The following is a 20,496-nucleotide window of genomic DNA, read 5'->3' as shown; positions in this document are numbered from 1 at the left end:
TCAATATTAAACTTACCCGATAATCATGTAGCTGTCAACTCCGTTGCCCGACAGAATTCTATGGAGGGATACGCCAGCTATCACAATACTAGAAGGGGGTGTACTTACCAGCGCCACCTGTGGCCAGGTACTATAGTACTTCTTGTTGACACCTCCTCAATTTTTCCTCTGTCGTGCTTCCGGCAAGACGTTCTGGGATACGCTTATGATCTTCGAGTATTTTCACGGCTTTTGGTGAAGTATTCTCTCAGATTTCGGCTGTCGCTTTACTGGAAAACTTCTATATTAGCTTAGATAGCTATTATTTAGTCCTGATTTAACGGTTAACGATCTTTTGCTTGATTTTGAAACCCCACTTGGCTAACTCTTTTGATTCAAGATGTCTGACATTTCACAAGCCCCCACCCATAGATGATGTAGGTCTTGTAATAGGCGTATTCCGAAGGCCTCGGTAGATCCTCACACTGCTTGTTCTGACTGTAGGGAAAGGCCCTGTCAGTTAGAAGATCGATGTGAGGAATGCGCCGGACTTTCGGAACTTGATTTTGTCCGTCTTCTTAAGTACTCAACCAAGTTAGAGAGAGAGAGAGTTAGGAGGAGTTCTTCTCACTCTTCACTTTTTTCCTCACCTCATGATCCCCTACCTTTTCCTACCCCTGTAGTGGCTACCCCCGAACCTACTATTTGCCCTCAGCCTGATATGTCTGTTGTTTTGCGTGCCATTCAGGCCTTAGGCGATAAAGTAGAGTCAGTGGTAAGTGATCATAAGTCTCTTATGGCCGAAGTCAAGGAACTTAAGGTCAAGAGTGCAGTGGGTGGAATTAGTGCCAGTGCTGTGACGAGTGCTAGTGTCAGTGCAGTACCAAGTGCTAGTGTCAGTGTCAGTGTGGTGCGTGAGGATACTTCTGTGCGTGCCAGTCGTCCTCCCAGTCCGGGACCTCTTGCAAGCTCCCAAGCCCAGGGGAGAAGCAATGTCGAAGGGCAAAAGGGTTCGGCAGGCCTTGATCGGCGCACAGAAGTATCCTCGGTGGTTGCGGGCGTGTCTTCCAGAGACCGTCACTCCCACCTGCAGACGATTGAGCCCGTCTTTTACTCGTCTGCTGAGCAATTGTCAGGGAAGAAACGCTGGACTCAGGTCTCGAGACCACTCAAACGCAGAGTCCAGACATCAAGTACTCAACCGGGCTGCAGTCATTGGATCAGCTCTGACTCGCCGCAGTCATCAGTTGAATGCACTCCGCCTAAGAGGAGTAAGGTTCTGCCACAACAGATCTCTGCTGTTAAGGCTTTACCTCAGCAGACCTTAGTGTCTGCCGACCCCAAGTTGACTCTACTGCAGTCCATGCAGTCACAACTTGCGGTCTTGATGCGTGAGTGTCAGGCTGAGCAGGTTACACCTCCTCCTGCGATCGCTCCGCCTGACCGCAGTACTGCCTGCCAGGCGTACGATGTTGAGGCTCCTCAGAATACCTTAGCACGTTCTGAGTTTACTGTTTCCAGTGGTGTGCAGCTCCCTCCGCCTTCCTTAAGGCAACCTCAGCAATGGGAACAGGAAGATTATTCCTTACTTCCTCCGCTTCCACTTGCAGTTCCACCAGTGAGGCAACACTCTCTTGAGGTACAACAACCTCTCCCATCCATGAGTCAGTCTCCTCAGCTCTCGCTGCAGCGAGCTCAACCCTCCTCAAGGCAACCACAACACCTTAGCCTTGCGCCTCAGGAGCCTCAACTCGCGAGACAATTACTGTGTTCTGCGCAGCCACTACCTCATCGCTTACAGCTCACACCTCAGGAACCTCAACTCGTTCCTCAGGAACTTGCTACTGCGCATCCGCCATCCGCTCAGCAAGCGCAACCCTTGAGTTCAGTCACTCATGCTAGGAGTCAGCCTCCTCCACCCATGCGCCTACCTTCTGCTACTTCTTTTGATCAGCCTTTGCAGTCTGAGCCTCAGGTGTTCCCTCAACAGAGTCTTGAAGAGGAAACCACTAATATTGTTGTTCCAGCTCGTGCTGACTCTGCTGTTCAGCATACCTTACCGATCTCTTCGCTACACTCTGGTGATGAGGCGTCTGATGATGAGGCGGCACACCTGGATCCCTCATCAGACGTGGATGAATCCAAGTCTTCTCCACCTTCTATTGACTTTCGTAAGGTCTTGGCTCTGTTTAGGGAGGTATACCCAGACCACTTTGTCTCTGCTATTCCCCGCTCTCCGCCATCTGAGTTTTCGCTGGGCATGCAGCCAGCTAAGTCTACTTATACTAAGCTAGTCCTAGCAAGGTCCTCTAAGAGAGCGTTAAGGATCTTAGGGGAGTGGTTGCAGACTAAGCAACACCTTGGAAAGACTTCGTTCATGTTTCCTCCGACTAAGCTCACTTCTAAAGCGGGCGTTTGGTATGCCACAGGAGAGGAACCAGGCTTGGGAGTACCTGCCTCTGCCCAGGCTGACTTCTCAAGTCTGGTAGACTCGCCTCGTAGAACAGCAATGAGGCGCTCTAAGGTTTGCTGGACCTTCTCAGACCTTGATCACTTCCTGAAGGGTGTTTTTAGAGCATTTGAGATGTTCAACTTCCTAGACTGGTGCCTGGGGGCCCTCAGCAAGAAGACCTCCCCTGCGGACAAGGATTCTGCCATGCTATTAATGTCCTGCATGGATAAGGCCATTAGAGATGGATCTGGCGAGCTTGCGTCGATGTTTGTGTCAGGGGTTCTTAAGAAAAGGGAACAGCTATGTACCTTCCTTTCCTCCAGCATTACACCTTGTCAAAGGTCTCAACTCCTTTTCGCTCCGCTCTCGAAGTTCCTCTTCCCCGAAGAGCTGGTTAAGGACTTGTCTGCTGCCCTGATACAAAAGGACACACATGATCTTGTAGCCTCATCGGCTCGTAAGACTAAGGTTGCTACCTCAGTCCCCAGGACTTATCGCACCCCAGTGGCTGATACTCCTGCTACGAGGTTCATACCGCCCTTTCGTGGTAGAGCCCCCAGCCGAGGAAGCTCCCGTCCAGACTCTTCCAGGAGCAAGTCTAGGAAAGGTTCCAAGGCTTCTAAAGGAAAAAACTGACTCTCCGCATCTCCAGACAGCAGTAGGAGCCAGACTCAAGATCTTCTGGCAAGCCTGGGAAAAGAGAGGTGCAGACGCCCAGTCTGTCAGTTGGCTGAGGGAGGGTTACAGGATTCCATTCTGCCGCAAACCCCCTCTGACCACATCTCCCATCAACCTCTCTCCCAACTACAAAGAAGAGGACAAGAGGCTAGCGTTGCACCAGGAGGTGTCGCTACTTGTGCAGAAGAAGGCAGTGGTTATAGTCCGGGACCATCAATCCCCGGGCTTCTACAACCGTCTCTGGTGGCCAAGAAGACAGGAGGTTGGAGACCGGTGCTGGACGTCAGCGCGCTCAATGCGTATGTCACCAAGCAGACGTTCACGATGGAGACGACGAAGTCGGTCCTAGCAGCGGTCAGGCAGGAGGACTGGATGGTCTCGTTGGACCTGAAAGATGCCTACTTTCACGTTCCTATTCATCCAGACTCCCAACCTTTCCTGAGATTCGTTTTTGGAAAGGTTGTCTACCAATTCCAAGCCCTGTGTTTTGGCCTAAGCACAGCTCCTATGGTGTTTACGCATCTGATGAGGAATATAGCAAAATTCCTCCACTTATCGGACATCAGAGCCTCCCTTTACTTAGACGACTGGCTGTTGAGAGCCTCCACGAGTCGTCGCTGTCTGGAGAGTCTCAACTGGACTTTGGACTTAATCAGAGAACTGGGTCTGTTAGTCAACATAGAAAAGTCTCAGCTCATTCCCTCCCAATCCATTGTGTACCTGGGAATGGAGATTCGGAGTCAGGATTTTCGGGCTTTTCCATCGGCCCCAAGGATAAGCCAAGCCCTAGATTGCATCATGAGCATGCTGAAGAGGAGCAGTTGCTCGGTGAGACAGTGGATGAGTCTCACAGGGACCCTTTCATCGCTGGCCCTGTTCGTCGAGCTAGGGAGACTCCACCTCCGCCCTCTTCAATTCCATCTTGCAGCTCATTGGGACAAGGGTTTGACTCTCGAAGCAGTCTCTATCCCAGTCACCAAAGAGATGAAGACCACTCTCTTGTGGTGGAAGACCAATCTCCTTCTCAGGGAGGGCCTATCGTTGGCTATTCAGACCCCCAATCTTCATCTCTTCTCAGATGCATCGGACTCGGGCTGGGGTGCGACCTTGAACGGACGGGAATGCTCGGGAACGTGGAACGAGGAACAGGGAACGCTCCACATCAACTGCAAGGAGCTACTAGCAGTTCATTTAGCCCTGCTGAACTTCAAGTCCCTCCTGCTAGGCAAGGTGGTGGAGGTGAACTCAGACAACACCACAGCCTTGGCTTACATCTCCAAGCAAGGAGGGACCCATTCGAGGAGCCTATACGAGATCGCAAGGGACCTCCTCATTTGGTCAAGAAGTCAAAACCTCACTTTAGTCACGAGGTTCATTCAGGGCAACATGAACGTCTCAGCAGATCGCCTAAGCAGAAGGAATCAGGTCATTCCCACGGAATGGACCCTCCACAAGAGTGTGTGCAACAGACTTTGGACCTTGTGGGGTCAACCTACCATAGATCTGTTTGCCACCTCCATGACCAAGAGACTTCCGCTGTACTGTTCCCCAGTTCCAGACCCTGCAGCAGTTCATGTGGATGCTTTTCTGCTGAACTGGTCCCATCTCGACCTTTACGCATTCCCACCGTTCAAGATAATAAACAAAGTCCTGCAGAAGTTCATCTCGCACGAAGGGACACGGCTGACGCTGGTTGCTCCCCTTTGGCCTGCAAGAGAATGGTTCACAGAGGTACTTCAATGGCTAGTCGACATCCCCAGGACTCTACCTCTAAGAGTGGACCTTCTACGTCAACCTCACGTAGACAGGTTGCACCCAAACCTCCACGCTCTTCGGCTGACTGCCTTCAGACTGTCGAAAGATTCGCTAGAGCTAGAGGCTTTTCAAAGGAGGCAGCCAGTGCGATTGCCAGAGCAAGAAGGGTTTCCACTCGTAGAGTCTACCAATCTAAGTGGGAAGTCTTCCGGAGCTGGTGTAGAGCCAATGCAGTATCCTCTACCAATACCTCTGTGACCCAAATAGCTGACTTCCTATTACATCTTAGGAATGAGAGATCCCTTTCAGCCCCTACGATTAAAGGGTACAGGAGTATGTTGGCTTCAGTTCTCCGCCACAGAGGTTTGGACCTTTCTTCCAACAAGGACCTTCAAGACATCCTTAAGTCTTTTGAGACTTCTAAAGAACGTCGTCTATCCACTCCAGGCTGGAACCTAGACGTAGTCTTAAGGTTCCTTATGTCACCTAGGTTCGAACCTCTCCAGTCAGCTTCCTTCAAGGACCTTACCCTCAAGACACTTTTTCTCGTCTGCCTTGCAACAGCTAAGAGAGTCAGTGAGGTTCATGCCTTCAGCAAGAACATTGGTTTCACGACCGAATCTGCAACATGTTCTTTTCAGCTCGGATTCTTAGCAAAGAACGAACTTCCTTCACGTCCTTGGCCTAGATCGTTTGAAATACCTAGCCTCTCCAACATGGTAGGTAACGAACTAGAGAGAGTTCTTTGCCCTGTCAGAGCTCTCAAGTATTATCTTAATAGGTCTAAACCTATTCGAGGACAGTCAGAAGCCTTATGGTGTGCCATCAAGAAACCTTCGAGGCCCATGTCCAAGAACGGGGTTTCGTATTATGTAAGGCTTCTGATTAGAGAAGCCCATTCTCACTTAAAGGAGGAAGACCTTGCGTTGCTGAAGGTAAGGACCCACGAAGTAAGAGCCGTAGCTACTTCGATGGCCTTTAATAAAAACCGTTCTCTGCAGAGCATAATGGATGCAACCTATTGGAGGAGCAAGTCAGTGTTTGCATCATTTTATCTTAAAGATGTCCAGTCTCTTTACGAGAACTGCTACACCCTGGGACCATTCGTAGCAGCGAGTGCAGTAGTAGGTGAGGGCTCAGCCACTACATTCCCTTAATCCCATAACCTTTTTTAACCTTTCTCTTGAATGCTTTTATTGTTGTTTTTATGGTTGTTACGGTAGGCTAAGAAGCCTTCCGCATCCTTTTGATTTGGCGGGTGGTCAATTCATTCTTGAGAAGCGCCTGGGTTAGAGGTTGTGTAGAGGTCCTTTAGTAGGGGTTGCAGCCCTATATACTTTAGCACCTTTGAGTTGATTCAGCCTCCAAGAGGAACGCTGCGCTCAGTAAGGAAGACGAACTTAAAAAAGAGGCAGAGTAACGGTTCAATTCGACTTCCTTACCAGGTACTTATTATTTCATTGTTATTTGAGATAACTGTTATATGAAATATGGGATACTTAGCTATCCTTTAATCTTGTACACTGGTTTTCACCCACCTCCCTGGGTGTGAATCAGCTACATGATTATCGGGTAAGTTTAATATTGAAAAATGTTATTTTTATTAGTAAAATAAATTTTTGAATATACTTACCCGATAATCATGATTTAATTGACCCTCCCTTCCTCCCCATAGAGAACCAGTGGACCGAGGAAAAATTGAGGAGGTGTCAACAAGAAGTACTATAGTACCTGGCCACAGGTGGCGCTGGTAAGTACACCCCCTTCTAGTATTGTGATAGCTGGCGTATCCCTCCATAGAATTCTGTCGGGCAACGGAGTTGACAGCTACATGATTATCGGGTAAGTATATTCAAAAATTTATTTTACTAATAAAAATAACATATTATCTCCGAATTTGTCACATTTAATTTTTGTATGATTCTGCAGTATATTAATGTCTTCCATGAGTTTTGCTAGTTCTAGCTAGGTTTTAGTATCATAAGGTGTTTTATGTCTTAAATTATGACTACAGCACTGTACTGCATTAGCATAGTGGGTGTACTCCAGTGCTATATTTAGGTGTGCTACGGGGCTTCGACTTATGTTGAAATTTGACTTGCACCACATCATAGGAATGGATCTCCGTTGAAAACAAGGACCTACTTTTTATGTTGATGATCATTGTTCCATCATTACCATCAAAACTGGCAGTGCCTCAAAAAGTTATTACTCACTCTGTTAAGGTGAACCATTCATCAGATATTCTCTACAAATAAGTTTTGCAGTACGGTACAAGTTTTGTAAATAAAAGAAAAATATCAATGACACTAAGATTAAATTAGAATTCCTTTAATAAAGATTAAAATATCTATGAAAATACTTTGACTATTAGTTAAGACAAATCTTAAATGTTGGGAGTTTTGAGGAATCTTTGCCTTGTTTTATTTTGTATAAAATTTTTTATTATGAAAAATTTACTTCATAGATGTTCAAGGAAATTCAGTATGGTAATGTAACTTGAACACTAATAATCTCAGGTTACATTAATTTATGAATACAGTATGTTATACCAATTTTCAATATTTAACTTAGCCGGTGATTATAATAGCTGCAACTCTGTTGCTCGACAGAAAAACTCTACGTAAAAATTCGCCAGCGATCGCTACACAGGTAGAGGGTGTACTCAACAGCGCCATCTGTCGTTCAGATACCCATTACTCATTGTAAACAAAGAACTCAATTTTCTCTCTGTCGGGCTACTGGCAAGACCTACTAATTCGCTGTTGCTAACTGGATTTGTTTTCACAACTATTTGGTGAAGTACACTATTCTAGTTTTGAGCTTTCGCTATGCAGGTGTTTTATCTTCATCTTAAAACTTGAACTCGTTTTGGATAGATTTAATTATGGTGACAAAGAGAGTATGGACTTTCTTTCACTTTTAAATGGCCGACCCTTCCCTTAGACGGAAGTGTGTTTAGGCTTTTAGTAATTATCTTATCACGTTATAGATTTTCCTATATATATTTTATATCTCTCCGCCTTTATTAGGCCTCTTCGATTAACTTTCCATTTTTTATAAACATATAAAAATAAATTTTAATGCTTTGTTTATATAGAACTTTCCTGAGAGTAGGCGGTCCTAACTTGGAAACCGAAGTTAATCAACGTTGAGCCCTTTATATCGTAATTAGCTTTTAAAGAGCTGACGTTCAGGACGTTCAACATGCGCTCTATCGTTACGATAGAGAGAGAGTGTATCACGGTTTCACTTTGCAGTAAGAGTAAATCGATTCTGACGTTTTGTTCATTCTTTCTTAGCTTAAATGTTTTAAATTCTAATTTAAAGGAACTTTTTATTTGAAAAACCTTTCAGTTTTTTCCTTTAGTCAAATAACATGTTTTTTTTGACGATATATAATTGGGCTCTTCTCTTAGGTGCGAAATCAAGAGAGAAAGAGAGAGAGAGATAGAGACGGAGGGAGAGAGAGGAGAGAAAACGTTCCGTTCAAGCGGGTAACGTTGTTCTCGTGTTACTCACGTCCCTAGTCGCTGTACGGGGAGGAAGGATAAAACGTTTTTAGGTTTTTATTCTCGTCCCCAGGCTATGTGCGGTGAGAGATTGAAAACGTAGTTATATGAACTAGTGTTTAGTCTCTTTCCCAGCCACTGATTTTTCTTTTTATCTTAAAATATGTTTTCTGTTTTTTGCTGGTATTATGAGCTTGCATTATACGACTAATTTTGCAATTACTACCTTTTAATGAAGGGTAGAATTGCGTGTTTCAGGTAGAAATAAGTGCAAAACAGAAAATCGAAGTGATAAAGTGATATGCGCAAAGTGTTACAGTGTTGCGTCCGAGGCGCAAAGTGTTACAGTGTAGCGTCCGAGGGTTCGTCTGTTCGTGCCTGTCGTTCACCTAGTCCGGGACCTCTTACAAGCTCCCAAGCCCAGGGGAGAAGTAATGTCAAACGACTTATGGGTTCGAGAGGCCTTGACCAACGAACAGACGTTTTCCCTCTATGGTATCGGGTGTATCTTACCAAGATCTCCCCTACCATAAGACGAGAGAGACGTTGTTTCTCCTCGCCATCCGTAGGCTTTTCGCATAAGAAACCTGTCACAAGGTTTTGGAGCCCTTAAGCGAAAGTCAGTCCTTTCAGGACAGGTCCAGCGTCCTGGTTACAGCCATTAGGACAGCTCTGACCCTATGCAGTCATCGGATAACTGCTCGCCGCCTAACAAAAGCGTAACACAGACTCCGAGAGTCTTTTTTTGTAGGCAAAGTGTTGCGGTCACAGACGTTACCCTCGTCTATTACCACAACCATTTCCGTTGATCCTTAAGGGGTTGTATGGCAAAACATGCAGTATATGCTTGCCTCCCTTATGGAAGACTATTCTGCCGATTAGTCCGTTGAGTCTAGCCGTTTATCTCATCGATATCCTGGCTTTCAGCCAACCTAACGTTCCTTTGTGCTTACTGTTGACGTTGGCGTAGCTTAGTCACGTCAGTCAGGTTGTTTAGAACCACACTCGATGCGGTCTCGTGTGGTCTTTCAGCCGCATTTGGACGTTAGGCGACTGGCTGATGCTCCTGTTGACGTTCAAGACGTTCACTAACAATCGGAGTTGACTTGTTTTGACGCTGTGCGTCAACCTCCGCATTCTAGAGTTGTTTTGACTGCTCAGTCTAGGCAGTCAAAGCAGTCTCGAGTGGACGCTGTGCGTCCTCACGCACCTGTTGTGGTTGACAGTTCAGTTGTTGACAGTTCACAGACTGTCAAGCAGTTACATGACGTTGCGTTCTGGTCCGCTACTAATGCACCAGTAAGAGACTCAGCTTTTATCGGACAAGGTTCCTGTAGAGGAGGAAGTTGCTGTTCTCCCTCCTACTGATATTCCCTTGAGGACTCTGTCAGATGGAGAGGAGCCTAAAGCTGCTTAGCCTCCTATGGACTTTAATTAAATCATGATGATTTTTTTAAGGATCTTCGTCCGGATCTTTTTGTAACTGCTGCTCCTCGTTCGCCTAAACGTCAGAGCTTACACTAGGCCTAGCTACTTAGAAGCCGTTGTTTAAGCTAGTGTTCTCTCGCTCTCCTAGAGAGCGTTACGTTGGCTAGGCGACTGGTTTTTCACCAGGAGGAGTTTGGGGGATACAGCCTTTGCTTTCCCTTCTTTTAAACTGGTTTATAGAGCGAGAGTCTGATATGACACGAGAGAAGTTCTCGGCTTGGGAGTTCATGCCTCTGCCCAGATAGACTTCTCAATTCTGGTAGACTCTCCCTGGCGCCTAGCCAGGAGACGCTCCAAGTTGTTTACAGGTCAACTTCACAGCTGTTGTCGAGCCTTTGAAGTTTTGCTGTTCTATTATGTCACGCGTAACAAGGCTTTCAGGGATGGTAAACGGTTCCGCCTCAGTCGCTAACCCCGTCTGTTGCCACACCTGCTCCCGTAGACCCTAAATGGGCTTTGCTGCAAGACATGCAGTCCAAGCTTGCGTCCTTGATAGAGGACTTAAATGCGGAGAAGAACCTTCTGGCCAACAACCTTCCAACCGGTCGGTGGTGCGCCCTGTTGACGCTGAGGTAACCTACTCGCGTCTGCCAGTTGAGGTGGTTACTCCACCGATGCAACCCAGTGTGGGTTGCCAGCCGCACGTTGACATTAAGCGACGCTCGGAGGTGGTTTTTGACGTTCATGACGTTCAACAACCAGCAGAGGTGACTTGTTTTGACGCAGTGCGTCAACCTCAGCAACCCGGTAGGGTGTTGACTGCACAACCCAGACGGTCTAGACAGTCTCGGGTTGACGCTGTGCTTCCTCGTGCACTCATGGTTGTTGACAGTTCACAGACTGTGCAGCAGTTCCATGATATTGCGTCCGGCTCCGTCACGCATCCACCAGTGCGACCGGATTCAGCGAGCCAGACGTTGCCCACTCCGTTGCCGTTTCCTCATCAGTTTCGGATGAGGAACCCTCTGATGAGGACGTTGCTGAACAACAAGACGATCAGCCCCCAGCCCTGCTATCCATCCAGAAGATGCTGAAGAAGGAACGCTGCTCAGTCAGGCTGTGGATGAGTCTGGTAGGGACACTGTCATCCGTGGATCAATTTGTGTCACTAGGAAGACTACACCTCCGTCCTCTTCAATACCATCTAGCTTTTCACTGGAAAAAGGACAAGACGCTAGAAGCGGTCTCGATCCCGGTTTCCGAAAAGATAAAGTCTTGTCTGACTTGGTGAAAGGACAATATCAACCTAAGAGAGGGTCTTCCCCTGGCTGTTCAGACTCCCAACCACGTTCTCTTCTCGGACGCATCGGACGTAGGCTGGGGTGCGACATTAGACGGTCGGGAATGCTCGGGGATATGGAACTCGAGTCAAAGGACAATGCATTTCAACTGCAAGGAGGTACTGGCAGTATGTCTGGCCTGGAAAAGCTTCAGGTCTCTCCTTCAAGGCAAAGTGGTGGAGGTGAACTCGGACAACACCACGGCTTTGGCGTACATCTCCAAGCAAGGAGGGACCTACTCTCTGACGTTGTACGAGATCGCAAGGGACCTCCTCACCTGGTCAAAAGGTCTAAACATATCACTAGTAACGAGGTTCATCCAAGGCAACTTGAATGTCATGGCAGATTGTCTCAGTCGGAAGGGACAAATAATTCCAACAGAATGGACCCTCCACAAGGATGTATGCAAGAGACTTTGGGCCACCTGGGGCCAGCCAACCATAGATCTCTTCGCAACCTCGATGACCAAGAGGCTCCCAATATTTTGCTCTCCAATCCCGGACCCAGCAGCAGTTCATATAGATGCCTTTCTCCTAGATTGGTCAGATCTAGATCTATATGCATTCCCTCCGTTCAAGATTGTCAACAAGGTACTGCAGAAGTTCGCCTCTCACGAAGGGACAAGGTTGACGCTAGTTGCTCCCCTCTGGCCCGCGAGAGAATGGTTCACCGAGGTACTTCGATGGCTAGTAGACGTTCCCAGAACACTTCCCCTAAGGGTGGACCTTCTACGTCAGCCACACGTAAAGAAGGTACACCAAGGCCTCCACGCTCTTCGTCTGACTGCCTTCAGACTATCGAAAGACTCTCGAGAGCTAGAGGCTTTTCGAAGGAGGCAGCCAGAGCGATTGCTAGAGCAAGGAGAACATCCACCCTTAGAGTCTACCAATCGAAGTGGGAAATCTTCCGAAACTGGTGCAAGTCAGTATCCGTATCCTCGACCAGTACCTCTGTAACTCAAATAGCTGACTTCCTCTTATATCTGAGGAAAGAACGATCTCTTTCAGCTCCCACTATCAAGGGTTACAGAAGCATGTTGGCATCAGTCTTCCGTCACAGAGGCTTAGATCTTTCCAACAATAAAGATCTACAGGACCTCCTTAAGTCTTTTGAGACCACGAAGGAGCGTCGTTTGGTTACACCTGGTTGGAATTTAGACGTGGTACTAAGATTCCTTATGTCAGACAGGTTCGAGCCGCTACAATCAGCCTCCCTGAAAGATCTCACCTTAAAGACTCTTTTCCTGGTATGCTTAGCCACAGCTAAAAGAGTCAGTGAGATTCATGCCTTCAGCAAGAACATCGGATTCTCATCTGAAACGGCTACATGTTCTCTACAACTTGGTTTTCTAGCCAAAAACGAGCTGCCTTCTCGACCTTGGCCAAAATCGTTCGATATTCCAAGCTTATCGTATGGTTGGAAATGAACTAGAAAGAGTCTTATGCCCTGTAAGAGCTCTTAAGTTCTATTTAAAACGAACTAAACCTTTACGAGGCCCGTCTGAAGCTTTATGGTGTTCAGTTAAGAAACCATCTTTGCCTATGTCAAAGAATGCTTTATCCTAGTTTATCAGACTGTTAATACGAGAAGCTCATTCCCATCTGAATGAGGAAGACCAAGCTTTGCTGAAGGTAAGGACACACGAAGTTAGAGCTGTCGCAACTTCCGTGGCCTTTAAACATAATAGATCTCTGCGAAGTATAATCGACGCAACCTATTGGAAAAGCAAGTCAGTGTTCGCGTCTTTTTATCTTAAGGATGTCCAGTCTCTTTACGAGAACTGCTACACTCTGGGACCATTCGTAGCAACGAGTGCAGTAGTGGGTGAGGGCTCAACCACTACAATTCCCTAATTCCATAACCTTTTTAATCTTTCTCTTGAAATGTTTTTATTGTTGTTTTTGGGTTGTCCGGAAGGCTAAGAAGCCTTTCGCATCCTAGTTGATTTGGCGGGTGGTCAAAGTCATTTCTTGAGAAGCGCCTAGATTAGAGGTTTTGATGAGGTCCTGTTGTATGGGTTGCAACCCTTGATACTTCAGCTCCTAGGGGTCGCTCAGCATCCTAAGAGGATCGCGAGGCTCCGTAAGGAAGACGTACTTAAAAAGGCAGAGTAATTGTTCAAGTCGACTTCCTTACCAGGTACCTATTTATTTTGTTTAGTTATTTTGATAACTTCTAAAATAAAATAAAAATTCTTAGCTCATATGATGTAAACATATTTTGCTGGTCTCTACCCACCCCCCTGGGTGTGAATCAGCTATTATAATCACTGGCTAAGTTAAATATTGAAAAATGTTATTTTGATAATAAAATAAATTTTTGAATATACTTACCCGGTGATTATAAATTAAAGGACCCTCCCTTCCTCCCCAGTGGACCGAGGAGAAAATTGAGTTCTTTGTTTACAATGAGTAATGGGTATCTGAACGACAGATGGCGCTGTTGAGTACACCCCCTACCTGTGTAGCGATCGCTGGCGAATTTTTACGTAGAGTTTTTCTGTCGAGCAACAGAGTTGCAGCTATTATAATCACCGGGTAAGTATATTCAAAAATTTATTTTATTATCAAAATAACATTTTTCACCTTGATGAACAACTAGGCCTTTGGACATATATGTGTTGGTATGTAAAGAAAGGATTTGGAACTCATTTCTGATATATCAACTGAGATTGTGGTACTATTTCTTTGATTAAACTTTTAAATGCCCGTTCCAATGCTACTGTGACAGATGGAGCCATCACCGATGTGTTTTTAGGAGAATAAACATTTATATGGAAACTTGACATAAAATAATTTGAATAGACTGTATATTTCTTAAAGTACTGTACAGTATAGAATAATAATTCTAAAAATATAAAACTACCATGAACATTTTTTATTTAAATTTATAAGTTTTTTAATTTACTGTACATTTGTTTAATTTCAGATGGTTGTTGTTGGGAAGCAGTTTTAACGCTTTATGGATAATCTAATTCCTTTTTGATTGTCTGTATCTCTCGCATCTTTGCTTTCCTTAGTGATATTTGTTGAACCTTTTTGGGCAAATGTTTTGCAATTGCTGTACCTTACTTGTATATTATTGATGAAGTGTGGTGTAACTTTTGGCTCATGGAAAGACTATTAAGTCTTTTGAAGGCAAAAATTTTAATACATGTTGTTTGTTTGGTCTTATTTTTATTAAGATTAATCTGGTTTTATTTTTGTTAAAATTAGTCTTCATCTCTTTACTACAGAATTATGGATGACTATATACGTATAGAAAAGCTTGGGGAGGGCACTTATGGTGTGGTTTACAAAGCAAAGAGTCGCAAAACTGGAAAGTTTGTGGCCATGAAGAAAATCAGATTAGAAAATGAGGAGGAAGGCGTTCCATCAACAGCTATTCGGGAGATATCTCTTCTGAAGGAACTACAACATCCTAACATAGTTTCGTAAGTTTGATTATGGGTCTTGCTCTTTATGTAGTAAATGTTTGTTATTGTAATGACATTATGTTTTTATTTCATAATTTGCTTTATTTTGTGTGTATGATATTTAGCATGGTAAATTGGTTTCATTTTCTAAGTGTTACAGAACCACATGAAGGTTTTCAAGTCCTGTGGCATTCATATTAATTTTTGTGGGCGGGTGTGTGGGTATAGTACTGCATCTTATGAGTCTGATGCAGGTTAATAGTTTTTCTACTGCAAAACCTTGTTATTCTCTTACAGTGGAACTGTTCTTAAGAAAAGTAAAATCAGCATGCTGCTGATATACAATAATGTAATGGATGTTGTATTCACAATTCACTGCTGACATTTTAGGTGGGACGTTTTGGAGATGCGTATGCAATAGTGAAGTGCGGAGAAATTAATTTTGCAATACTGTACATGAAAATCAAAAGATTAATTTTAGAATTAGGGAGTAATTATTATTGGGTGTTTTAAGTCTAATAACATCATAATTTTCTTCAGTGACATGAAAATGAACAAGTCATGCATTGTATTGTACAGTACTTGATATCTAATGATTATAGTAAAAATTTAAAAGTGATTGTGCTTACATAGGAGTTTCTTGATTTACTTATTGGCTCTGTTTGGTATTAATTACAATTTGTTTCCTTATTCTATAATTGATAGTGATTCACAATAACTTGATTTAAACTATCAGAGGAGAATTAGTATCTGTCTGTTGCGTATTCAAGAATCTCATAGAAAAGGAGCTTTTTCCTAGAATTGGCCCTGATCACATATCTGTATTGTTTGATATTCTAAAAATGTTTTGATTTAATAATTATATTTCAGTACAGAGACAACATTTCCATATTTTAGCAATATTAAGATTTTTTTTATTGTTACACTAAAGTGTTTGATAGCTGTTTTCTAGGTTAAAAAAGAAATTGTGATCTTGATCCATTAGTCATGTCATAGAAAAGTTGAGTACTTGAATATCGTGGTTATACTAGTAAAGTAAAGTACTGTTCTCCTAGCAAATGACGATAGATTTTTGTTTTCCACCATCGGAAGGAAGTGACCATTCTTCGATTTTGATGAAATTATTTTACAAGTGCAGTAACTTCATTTTTCATTAAATGCTTTGGGAGTTGTGTTGATTTTTTTCCAACTGATATGCTTGCATATTCTCTCATGTCATTTTCATACTAATTACAGTATATCCATATGTCACATATGTATAAAGTCTTACTGTGCTGTAAAGCACCTCAATTTAATGTAAAGTTCATGGTTTAGCTTTCCAATAAGTAAAAAAGACCACATAGTATAGGCTGCTATGTACCTCATAACCAATACCCATATCTCATACGGTAATTCTACGTAATCAATGTCAGATCCAAACCCTCATCGTTTACTTATTTCTGAATAAGGGTTATTAGCCAAATGATTCACATCCAAAAAATATTGATAAAATCACTAACATAACGTAGCTTTTGAGATGTATGTCTGGAAAAGGACAGACAAAGGATTGTGTTCTAATACAAGTATAGCCTTTTTGTGATGCAAACTATACAGTATAGCCAAATAGTTAAAGGCAAGGAAGCACATATGACAGTGCAGCCATGATGGATCATTTACCATAACATTTAGAGGGTCTACATTGGTCGAGTTTATTCTGTTAGGCATGAAATGTAACAGATTTGTATGGGACTAATGAACGTAGACAAATCTGGTAATTTTTGATGTATTATGAATTGAGTATGAAACTGCTTATAGAAAATAGGGTTTTAAGCACACTTTTGTTGTTTGGTTCCTCTTTTCCCCCCTTTTTTTTTTTTTTATTATTCTACCCTTTTATATATGCAGTAATTTAGATTTAAGTGGCAATCTTCTTCTTTTTTTTTTTTTTTTTTTTTTTTTTTTTTTTTTTTTTTGTGTGTGTGTGTGTGTGTGTGTGTGTGTGTGAAGATATACTTAATGGGTCTTATTTGTTATGCTTCTGTATCTTTTTAACAGGTTAGAAGATGTTTTAATGCAGGAAAATAAGCTTTTCCTTGTATTTGAGTTTCTTAGCATGGACCTAAAGAAGTATTTAGATACCTTTGAGACAGGGAAGTATATTGATAAGAAGCTAGTCAAATCTTATTGTTATCAGGTAAGTTATAATTCTTGACAGTTTTGAATGAGTATTTTTTAAATATTTAACTTAGCCGGTGAATATATAATAGCTGCAACTCTGCGGCTCGACAGAAAACACACTCAAAAACTCGCGAGCGATCGCTATGAAGGTTGCGGGTGTGACCACCAGCGCCAACTATCGGCGCTGTAAACAAACCCTTCAATTCTTCTCTGTCGACGTTGACGACAAGACGTATCAATACTCGCTGTAGAACCTGGAGTTTTCTCAACATATTTGGTGAAGTACTTCATTTTGGTTTGAGCTTTCGCAGTGCAGGTGTTTTATCTTTAACTTAAATCTTGAACTCGTTTTTGGATAGATTTAATTTTTGATGACTTTGGATTGTTTTTTGGACTTCCTTTGACTTTTAAATGGCCGACCCTTCCCGTAGTACGGAAGTGTGTTTTAGGCTTTTAGCAATTATCTTATCACGTTATAAATTAATATAGATTTTCCTCTATATATTTTTTTTTTATATCTCACCCGCCTTTATTAGGCCTCTTCGATTAGCTTTCCATTTATAATAAACATCAAGATAAATTTTAATGATTTGTTTATATGCGACCTTTCCTGAGAGTAGGCGGTCCTAACTTGGAAACCGAAGTTAAACAACGTTGAGCCCTTTCAATCGTAAATAACTTTTACAGAGCTAATGATTTAAAACTTATTAATGAATATTTTTTAGTAGATATTTTATGAAAGATTTTCTTTGAATAGTCTTCGTACTGTTTCAAAGATGAACTAACGTTTAGTTTATTTATGCTACGCAGTTTGCGCTCTATCGTTACGATAGAGAGAGAGAGTATCACGGTTTCACTTTGCAGAAAGAGTAAATCGATTCTGACGTTTTGTTCATTCTTCTTTCAAAGCTTAAATGTTTTAATTCTATTTTAAAGGAACTTTTTAATTGAAAAACCTTTCAGTTTTTTCCTTTGGTCAAATAACCTGTTTTTTGACGAAATGTAAGTGGGCTCTTCTCTTCGGTGCGAAATCGAGAGAGAGAGAGAGAGAGAGAGAGAGAGAGAGAGAGAGAGAGAGAGAGAGAGAGAGAGAGAGAGAGAGAGAGAGAGAGAGAGATAGAGACGGAGAGAGAGAGAGGAGAGAGAACATTCCGATCTTTATTCTCGTCCCAAGCGAGTAACGTTGTTCTCGAGTTACTCTCGTCCCTAGTCTCTGTACGGGGAGAAAGGATAAAACGTTTTTAGTTTTTATTCTCGTCCCAAGGCACTGTACGGTGAGAGATTGAAAACGTAGTTTTGAATGAACTAGTGTTTAGTCTCTTCCCCAGCCACTGATCTTTTTATCTTAAAATATGTTTACTGTTTTTTGCTTGTATTAATGTGCTTACATTATACGACTGATTTCGCAATTATAACCTTTTGATGAGGGTAGAATTGCGTGCTTCAGGTAGAAATCAGTTTTATTCATACCTAATGTGAATTGTTAAAAAATTCGATTTCAGTGAAATAAGTGCAAAACAGAAAATCGTAGTGATAAAGTGATATTGCGCAAAGTGTTATCAGTGTTGCGACCGAGGGTTCGTCTGTTCGGGCCTGTCGTTCGCCTAGTCCGGGACCTCTTGCAAGCTCCCAAGCCCAGGGGAGAAGTAATGTCGTACGACTTATGGGTTCGAGAGGCCTTGATCAGCGAACAGACGTTCCCTCTATGGTATCAGGTGTATCTTACCAAGATCACCCCTACCATAAGGCGAGAGAGACGATTTTCTCCTCGTCATCCGAAGGCTTTTCGTATAAGAAACCGTGGAACGAGGTTTCGAGGCCCTTTAAGCGAAAGTCAGTCCTTTCAGGACAGGTCCAGCGTCCTGGTTTTAACTATTAGGACAGCTCTGACCCTATGCTGTCATCGGAAGACTGCTTGCCGCCTAAACAAAAGCGTAACACAGACTCCGAGAGTCTTTTTGTAGGCAAGGTTTTGCAGTCACAGACGTTACCCTCGTCTCTTACCGCAACCATTCCCGTTGATCCTAAATGGGTTGTACGGCATGACATGCAGAATAAGCTTGCCTCCCTTATGGAAGACTATTCTGCCGATAAGTCCGTTGAGCCTAGCCGTTTATCTCATCGAGATCCTGGCCTTCAGCCACCCTAACGTTCCTTTGTGCGTCCTGTTGACGTTGGCGTAGCCAAGTCACGTCAGTCAGGTTGTTTAGAACCACACTCGATGCGGTCTCGTGTGGATTTTCAGCCACATTTGGACGTTAGGCCACTTGCTGATGCTCCTGTTGACGTTCAGGACGTTCGCCAACAATCGGAGTTGACTTGTTTTGACGCTGAGCGTCAACCTCCGCATTCTAGAGTTGTTTTGACTGCTCAGACTAGGCGGTCAAAGCAGTCTCGAGTGGACGCTGTGCGTCCTCACGCACCTGTTGTTGTTGACAGTTCACAGACTGTCAAGCAGTTACATGACGTTGCGTCCTGGTCCACTACTAATGCACCAGTGCGTGTGGACTGCTTGTAAAGCATTGCCACCACGGTAGGTCTCTCCCTTGCTTGAGACTTGGCTATTGTCGGACAAGGTTCCTTCAGATGAGGAAGTTGCTGTTCCCCCTCCTACTGATATTCCCTTGAGGACTCTGTCAGACGGAGAGGAGCCTAAAGCTGCTTAGCCCTCTATGGACTTTAAATAAATCATGCTGATTTTTAAGGATCTTTGTCCGGATCTTTTTGTAACTGCTGCTCCTCGTTCGCCTAAACGTCAGAGCTTACACTAGGCCTAGCTACTTCAAAGCCGTTGTTTTATAAGCTAGTGCTCTCTCGCTCTTCTAAGAGAGCTTTACGTTTGCTAGGCGACTGGTTTATCACCAGGAGGGGTTTGGGGGAGACAGCCTTTGCTTTCCCTACTTTTAAGCTGGCTTATAGAGCGAGAGTCTGATATGACACGAGAGAAGTTCTCGGCTTGGGAGTTCCTGCCTCTGCCCAGATAGACTTCTCAAACCTCATAGACTCTCCCTGGCGCCTGGCCATGAGACGCTCCAAGATTTTACAGGTCGACTTCAGAGCTATTTTCGAGCGTTTGAAGTTTTGCTGTACAATTATGTCATGCATAAACAAGGCTTTCAGGGATGGCTCCAATGATCTGACAGCCACGTTCTCTGCAGGAACAAGTCCCTCAGGGATGGCTCCAATGATCTGGCAGCTATGTTCACTGCAGGAGTACGTAAGAGGCAAGTGCGCTCAATGTGTTCTTTGTCAAGACAAACTTCACGATGAAGTCTACCAGGCTGTCTTGACAGCATTTATGGAAGGCGACTGGATGGTCTCTCTCGACCTTCAGGAGGCATACTTCCACATTCCTATACACCCGGATTCCCAACCGTTTCTGAGGTTTGTTTACAGGAATGTGGAGTACCAGTTTCGAGCCCTGTGCTTTGGCCTCAGTCCTGCGCCTCTCGTGTTTACGAGGCTCATGAGGAATGTGGCAAAATCCCTCCATCTATCGGGGATCCGAGCCTCCCTGCACTTGGACGACTGGCTTCTCAGAGCATCGTCCAGTCTTCGCTGTCTGCAGGATCTACATTGGACGTTGAGTCTGGCCAGGGAGTTGGGACTTTTGGTCAACCTAAAAGTCCCAACTGATCCCATCCCAGATTATTCTATATTTGGGGATGGAGATTCGCAGTCAAGCCCTGCTCGAAGTCCAACTAATGCTGAAAAGAAAACGTTTGTTCAGTCAGGAGTTGGAACAGTCTCGTAGGGACTCTCTCATCCCTGGAGCAGTTT

General features: G+C 43.9%; 1 protein-coding gene across 3 annotated transcripts in view; it reads left to right on the top strand.

Moving 5' to 3' along the window:
* The window catches only part of Cdk1 (Cyclin-dependent kinase 1), a 65,391-nt gene that overhangs the window by 16,432 nt on the left and 28,463 nt on the right, over positions 1–20,496 (top strand). For all 3 annotated transcript variants that reach the window (XM_068355252.1, XM_068355250.1, XM_068355253.1), the window contains exons 2-3: positions 14,380–14,577; positions 16,594–16,732. In XM_068355252.1, the coding sequence (XP_068211353.1) occupies positions 14,380–14,577; positions 16,594–16,732 (337 nt within the window). The remainder of the gene's footprint in view (positions 1–14,379; positions 14,578–16,593; positions 16,733–20,496) is intronic.

This window comes from Palaemon carinicauda, chromosome 31 (genome assembly GCF_036898095.1).
Source record: "Palaemon carinicauda isolate YSFRI2023 chromosome 31, ASM3689809v2, whole genome shotgun sequence".
In the NCBI taxonomy this organism is placed as follows: domain Eukaryota; kingdom Metazoa; phylum Arthropoda; class Malacostraca; order Decapoda; family Palaemonidae; genus Palaemon; species Palaemon carinicauda.
Note: the sequence above shows the minus strand (reverse complement) of the source record. Positions and strands in the feature narration are given on the sequence as shown.